A 7,615-nucleotide genomic window follows, 5' to 3' on the forward strand; every position below is an offset into this window, starting at 1 on the left:
ACAGACAGACAGACAGACAGACAGACAGACAGACAGACAGACAGACAGACAGACAAACAGACAGGAGGAATTGATAGGGTAGTGAAAAACACAAAAAAACATAACGATATTAAAGAAGATAAAAGGGCAAAGTAGATAGTGTTCTCTTAACCCTTACAGTCTCAGCCACGTATATTTCCCTCACAGGGCACAGGCCATCTCAAACTGAGTTGCTTACTTTAACTGCAATCCAGCAAAAATATTTTATGTGTTATATTCTACAACTTCAAAGAAAAGCTTAACAGATTTTTTTAAAATTAATGTCTATAAAATTTGCTGACACAATCAGTACTAATTGTGCCTGAGGAGTCAAGGACTCAAAGAATAACCTGGGCCAGAGAGAAGTGGGGGCTAAAAATAGTGTGGTGTTGTAAGCAGGGGTCTCAACTCAGAATTTTAAAAAAGGGCCATTTTAGACAGACACCCATTATTATTATGATACTGTTCAACACTAGAATGTTGAAATAAAAACCATCAATTTATCAAAGCAATGTTATTTCATACCAATTTGAGAGTTTGGAAGATGACTCCAAGTAAAAGAGTCACTTACCAAATATTTACAACCTTGATTATGTTCAGAAAGCGGTGGCGCATTACTGGGAGGTGCCCCTCCCAGCAACTCTCTTTCTGATTGGCCCGTTGTCGCAGTAGCGGAGTTTAGTGGAGGAAATGGCGGTAGCGAAAATCCACTAAATAGCAGAATACTGAGACCCATGTGTAAGGTTGTTTTTTTTTTGTTTTTGTTTTTTAGTAGAGCAGCAAGAACAACAGACACCATTGCTGCTTCGAAAGACAGATGGAAGTGGAGGTCCATGATCGCCCACGCCAGTCGGCAAGGCACCGGATGATGATGATGAGAGGTTTTACGGTGCTTGCAACTGCATAAGGTCATATGAGTGTCAGAAGATTAGAGGTGTTGCAAGCGAGTAACAAACATAAAAAAGGAGGGTAGATAAGGATGATAGGTGTTTGATAGGAAAGAAGGAGCAAACCACACCAGAGCACCCGCGAACCACCCAAGGAAAAAGTAAATGCAACTCACTCTAGCACGGGCTGCGGTATGGCCAGCTGGTCAAAGGGGAGGTGTCTCTTGAGCTCCACCAGGTAGTTGACGTACATCATCTTAGAGCCCACCTTGACACTGTTCAGGGGTGAGGAGGAGGAGAAACGATCTTACAACAGCACATCGTTGATACTGGCATCTTTCAAAGCCCAGCATAATATTGTCAACAACCTGTCTTTTTTAAAGCTGGGTAATCTAAAGTATTTGTTTTGTTTGTTTTTGTTTGTTTGAGTAAAAAGAAGCACATCGACACAATAATGGTCATTTAGAGTGCAGGGAAAAAGTAAGACAAACAGACAGAAAAAAACAGAGGGAAAGTAAAGAGGTAGGACCTACCAGTGGCTCCCTCCAACCACCCACTGCACATTGTTAATACTGGGGTCACTCAAAGCCCAGCATATTTATTGTCAACAACCTGCCTTTATCAAAGCTGGGTATCGTAAAGTATTTGTTTGCTTGTTTGTTTATTTATTTGAGTAAAGAGAAGCACATCGACTCATAAATGGTCATAAAGTGTTGGGAAAAAGTAAAACAGACGGACAGAAATAACAAGGAAGGTGGAGATGTAGGACCTATCAGTAGCACCCTCCAACTACCCACTATCCTAAACTAAACCATCTGTGATATGTCTATTCTCATGCTCTAAAGACTTTCAATGTCAGCTATCCACAATTTTTCCCAAACTAGTCTTATTGTAATCATCATTATTATCACAAATATTATCATTGTAGTTTCCATAACTAACACCCTTTGTCAAAATCATCAAAACCATAAGTAGTTGTAACAATCATTACTCCCTCTGGAAAGCACTATCACTCACCCCCCAAGGCACCTGTTAGGCTTTTGCAATTTGAAAAAAAACCCAGTCTACATTATATGCATGATACAGAATTTGTTTAAGAATGCATGAAAGATTCATTTAGAATCTGTTATTTATGATTCCTCTCTCTACCACAATACAATAAAAGAAAACAGAAATGAGAAATCCCATGGGAAATTAAAGCTTTCACTTTACTTTACTTTACTTTTCCGATTCAATGGCGGTCTGGGTTCTAGCTTTAACAGGCACTGCATCATCTTGAGCACGTTAGAACACTTACTAACCCATCCCACTAAAAAAAACCCAACTAAATCATTAAATGTATATACCAATAAAAATGTCTCCTTCTCTTATTCCTTCTGCTTTGACAGTGTTCTTAAGACTTTCAGTTGCAACAATGTTACATAATTTATTGACTACGAACCAATTCACTTTTCAGACATGTTTGATTAAAAACAATAAGGATCTAAAGAGCACACAAAACTTTAAGGGCTCACTCTCCAGTACAGCACAAGTTCAAGGGCGCAAAAATACATGAGGAGAGTTTGAGGAGCCTTTACATGTATCTCAGTAGGTCAATTTTCTACATTTATAGAAACGGTCAGGTCATGTGAACTTCATGGGTATCTTTTGTAATATTTTATTGTTGCAGCCATTCTGATATACAGTCAGAATGAAAATGCTATCTCTTCCACCTTCAAGCAACTTAATAAAACCAGAGCGTAATTCCTTTCAGTACATGAATAAACAGAATACAACATCAGCAATTTTTGGACTTGATCTTTAAGCTTCATTATAACTGCACATCTTTAATATAATATCGAAAGAAAAACTTTGCATACCTGATGATGGGACGGAAAATGTTCCACAGGACTTTGATGAAATTAGTTGGATGGACGAGGTACATCATTTTTAGATTTTTCTTGTATCTGAAACATGAAACAACAGACTCCATGACTAAAGACAAGTACTAGAAGCAGAAAAGCAAAGAAGTAAACTCCATGCCGTTTTGTTTGTTTGAGTAAAGTGATACACATTGACACAAACACAGTCATGCTCAGAAAACGTAAGACAGACAATCAGAATTGACAGAGGGGAAAAAAAGAAATAGGACTTACCAGTGGCACCCTCCTGCCACCCATAAATTTCATGCTTGTACATACATGAAATGCTTCAAACATGTATGGCAAAAATCTTTTCAGCAATATAGTAGGACCCTTATATGGAATCTTTAAAAATCGTCTAAAAAACTTGTCAATCAAAAAGTTTTCAGAAAATTCGGATGCCTTAAGTGCAGGTCACTTTCTTGATGTATCAATGTATCTGGAAGGTATGCACTTGCCAAAGTTTCATTTAATAATATTCATAGGAAAGCCACAAAAGACTTGAACTTAAATTAGCAGTTTCGGTATCCGCAACATCCATGGTTCATTTGAGGTTCACCTGCAACTCCACAGTGATCTCTATGATGACCCCATAAATATAAGGGTATTTAAGAGGCCAGATATGTTGAAAGCCTTGAAAACTCCACAAAATTATCAAAGTTCAAGAACCCCCCCACCTGGGAATTCTAACCAGAGCCATCCACTCCATAGCCCAGCATGATACCAGCTCTGACTTAATGGAGCGCCCACGATGATTCCAGGTGTTGCGCATCAAGTAGCTTGAAATAGCGCGGCAATACTTTACTTTTACCGAAAACTTTTAACTCAAATGGACATACCACCTGCAGCATCCACTACTCACTTGCGGTCAATCTCTCGGTAGGCCTGCAACAGCCATGAGAGCTTGGGTTTGTTCCCTCTGTGAAGGCCGTGGTGGAAATACACCAGAACATAGTCCTGCTCCACGTACTTGTCAAGGGTGTGTTTGAGGTACCTGAAAATAAATCAGAAAAAAAATAATCACGTCCTGAAATCAAACTTTCAGCTCATTTTTGTATTTTGGGGTTTGAGTTCAAAACCTTTTGTTTAGTTTTAGTAAGAGTTTTACGGCACTTGCAACAACAAAAAAGGCCATATAAGTGCTAAAAATTAGATGTGTTACAAGAGAGTAACTTGTAACAAACACCAAAAAGAAGGAGGAGAGATCAGGAAGACAGATGCTTGATAGAAAAGAGGGCGCAAACCTCACCAGAGCACCAACCAACCATCCCCTCTCAAGTTTCTTCATTCAAGATTTAAAAAGGCATGCTGCAACGTGCACCCTTTATAAGTATGCATATTTATGTTTCTGATTCGTGTTTGATACTTCAAAATGTGCCACAACATGGTCTTTGATCTATTGATTGGACATATGAGTCCGTAACTTCCTTAACTCTTTTAACCCCATCGGACTCTGAGAGCGTCTGGCGGTAATAACTCTGTTCCCCATCGGACGCTGGCCATCCGATGCTAGTGACACCTGTTTCATTTCATTTAGTGCTAGCTTTTGTTTGTTTTTCAGAGCTGTTCCCGAACCAAGTTTATTAGTAATGACTAAGCCGTTGTTTCCGCCATTTAGAAATTGGGAGGCAAGCTTTTGGGGTTACAATGAGACATAGTGCACCAGGTTTAGGTGACTATAGAAAAAACTCTGGGAAACGGTGGAAAAAACTCAAAGTTTAAAGAGTTTAAGGGATTAACTATGAGAAGCACATTGTGACCCAAAAATAGTTATCACCACTGAGCTTGAGTAAAGAGAAACACGCAGACACAATAACAACCATAATATGCAAAGTAAAAGCAAGAAAGACATACGGAAACAACAAATGGAAACAAAAGAAGTAGAGCCCACCAGTAACATCCTCCATCCACCAGTGGATGAACTTTTCACTCAACAGAAGATAAAGAAAGGACAAGTGAAAGAAGAAGACAACTCCGTCAAAATGGAAGGACTTTAGTTTTAGTAAGAGTTTTAAAGCACTTGCAACACAATAAGGTCATATAAGTGCCCAAGATTTGAGGTGTTACAAGAGAATAACAAACACCAAAAAAAAGGAGGAGAGAGAAACATAATAGTTTTTTCTAGGAAAGAAGGAGCAAACTACACCAGAACACCCGCCAATCACTCACGAAAGGACTTTGTAACAAAAAAAGAGTTGTAGCAAAGAGAAAGCCACAAGGATAACAACCCCATTTTGCCAGAAACAGATCAGGACAATGATAACAGAACAAATTCAGTTCCTGCATGTGTGTAAAGATCCTTTAGACCACCACCATCATCATCTTCTCCAACCCCCTCTCTCCCTAATCCTCCAAAGGGGGGGGGGGGGGGGGGATAAAACACGCCACAGAGAGGATTAGGATTATACTTCCTGCATGTGTGTGGAGAACACTTTGGCCCCCACTACTCCCACCCCCCCCCCCCCCCCACGCCCCCACCCTCCCCCCATAAATCTTGAATAGAAGTTGAGATATTTGTGATTGAAGGAGGTGGGGTCGCCTGGTTTCAGTGATAAAATTAGTGAGAAAATGGCCATCAAAGTTTGGTAACTTTAATAGCTTGAGAGTCCTTGAAAACTGAAAAATTACATATTCTGTGCCTTTAATCAACGTTTTCCAATCAAATACACATGGACATGTGTTATTAAAATATCGACATAAAAGGTGCTGAGCCAAAAAAAATTTCGATGAGAATTGCCAAACTAGCAGAAAAATACCTGTTTCTTCGTTTTAATCATTTTGACAAGCACCTGATTTCACCATGATGCCGAACAAATGTTTTAGGCAGGTGAACATCTTGGACTTGGACAATGTCATTAAAATAAAACGTGGAGGGGGGTTGTTGGTAGTTGGTACAAGTGACTGTCTTGGACAGGTGGCTGTTAGAACAAGTTCAACTGTATTTCCTGGTAGTGTATGAAGAACCTCCTGATCGTCGCCACCCAACACACACACACACACACACAAACACACACACACACACACACACAAAAAAACAACCCAACTAACAAGGGCACTTCACATAAGAGAAAAGAAAGAAAGCCAAAACTGCTTACTGTAATAGTCTCTGATGATCAAACGTTTTGTTTGAGGGCAACTTGCATGCAGATAGGACAATGACCTTCCGACCGTATAAATCGTCACCTGAAATAGAAAACAAAGTGAAAATACAAATTGTGCGTGCTTTGATTTACATGAAAAGATTGTATACAAGATATTTACATCCAGACAACCTTTAATCTCTTGAGCGCATTATTATACTGAACCTAAATTCTTTTTTAAATATCTTTTTAAAAAGGTTTCCAAAACAGATACACAAGTAAATTTTGTTAAATTTTTCTATCTACCAGTCCTTTCTTTTATTTTTTTAAATACACGAGCCATCATTTTCCAAAATGATCTACTTAACCATTCCACAGATTAATCTTTGAAGTTCAATCAATGAACAAGCAAAGTTGATGTTTTCTCAAGGTACAGAAGTATGGCACAGATATGTAGTAGTAGTCCCATCTTTCTGAACCTGTGCATAAACTATTTTGTCATAGTCAAACTTTAAGCAGACAAATGGGACAGACTTAATGTCTTGCTATTCCTTGAATAGCAGCTTTCATATTTTCAAGACATTTCTGTATTTGATTCTTACAAAGACTAAAAGACAAAAAAATCCACATGCACAGGACAAAATATCCATACAAGTATGACCAAGACAAACATACATACATTCACATATTAACATACCCTACACATAGCCACATACATTAAAACATAGTCGTACATTCACATAAATTCATATTTATTAACACACACATTCACATATTAACACACATCCATACGCATAAATATGGGCACTTTGTCAGATCACTCACATACAAACATATTAAAAACTTGCTAATCGCTGTGATTGCTAATCCAGGAGCCCTCAGGTTTATTGCTTTGGCCTAAAGTCATAAAACAATAACTTGCAACAGTGAGCGATATCCTTCCACCATCCCTCTACACAACAGGTAAACAGCTTATTCTGTTAGGTAAAAAGCTAGCAGGCTTAAAAGCAAAAACATAGCCAAAAAAAATAATTTTTTTTTAATTTCATGACTCAGAGTGTATGCAACAAAATACTTACCAGCCACCTCCACTATGCCAAATCGTTCCACGTCGCTGAACTCGTTATGTGGCTCCTCTTCCTATGAAAACAGAGACACAAAAAAAAATTATTTTTTTTTAATTACATTAATTTCAAATGCATTTGTCAACCCCACCCACTGACTTATTCACGAGAGTATTGATCATGGATAATGTTACCTCTGTATGAAATTTCACACTTTATGAGGCACGCAAAAGTTTTTCAAACGCAGAGAATATACTATGATGTACGCAGTTTTACACTTACCTCTAGAGAACTCAGAGAACCTGAGTTCAAGTCTCAATGTTAGAATAGAATAAGAGCCTTTTGTTGTTGTGGTCGAAGTTTATGCCCTACAGGACTCATTGTGGCTAACATCTAAAAAGATAGCTCTTTGTGTCCCATCATGACACCAGACTGAGGAAATTCAGGCCAACCAGCTCTACTCTAAGGTATCGTTTTAGTTTTAGTAGAGGTATTAAGGCGCTCACAACTAAATAAGGTCATGTGAGCGCCAGAAGATTAGAGGTGTTACAAGAGAGTAACAAACATAAAAAAGGAGGCGAGATAAGGACGATAAATGTTTGATAGGAAAGAAGAAGCAAACCACACCAAAGCACTCGCCAACCACCCACTAAGGTATCGAATAA

The 7,615-nt window shown here is 38.5% G+C and overlaps 1 protein-coding gene across 4 annotated transcripts in view; it reads right to left on the reverse strand.

The window, feature by feature from the left end:
• LOC101851091 (rho GTPase-activating protein 8) overlaps window positions 1-7,615 on the reverse strand; it is a 63,866-nt gene that overhangs the window by 41,331 nt on the left and 14,920 nt on the right. For all 4 annotated transcript variants that reach the window (XM_035970334.1, XM_005089985.3, XM_005089987.3 and 1 more), the window contains 5 exons: window positions 6,966-7,026; window positions 5,902-5,989; window positions 3,669-3,800; window positions 2,765-2,851; window positions 1,082-1,180 (listed from right to left, as the gene is read on the reverse strand). In XM_035970334.1, the coding sequence (XP_035826227.1) occupies window positions 1,082-1,180; window positions 2,765-2,851; window positions 3,669-3,800; window positions 5,902-5,989; window positions 6,966-7,026 (467 nt within the window). The remainder of the gene's footprint in view (window positions 1-1,081; window positions 1,181-2,764; window positions 2,852-3,668; window positions 3,801-5,901; window positions 5,990-6,965; window positions 7,027-7,615) is intronic.

Source organism: Aplysia californica, unplaced genomic scaffold, assembly GCF_000002075.1.
Source record: "Aplysia californica isolate F4 #8 unplaced genomic scaffold, AplCal3.0 scaffold00011, whole genome shotgun sequence".
NCBI lineage: Eukaryota > Metazoa > Mollusca > Gastropoda > Aplysiida > Aplysiidae > Aplysia > Aplysia californica.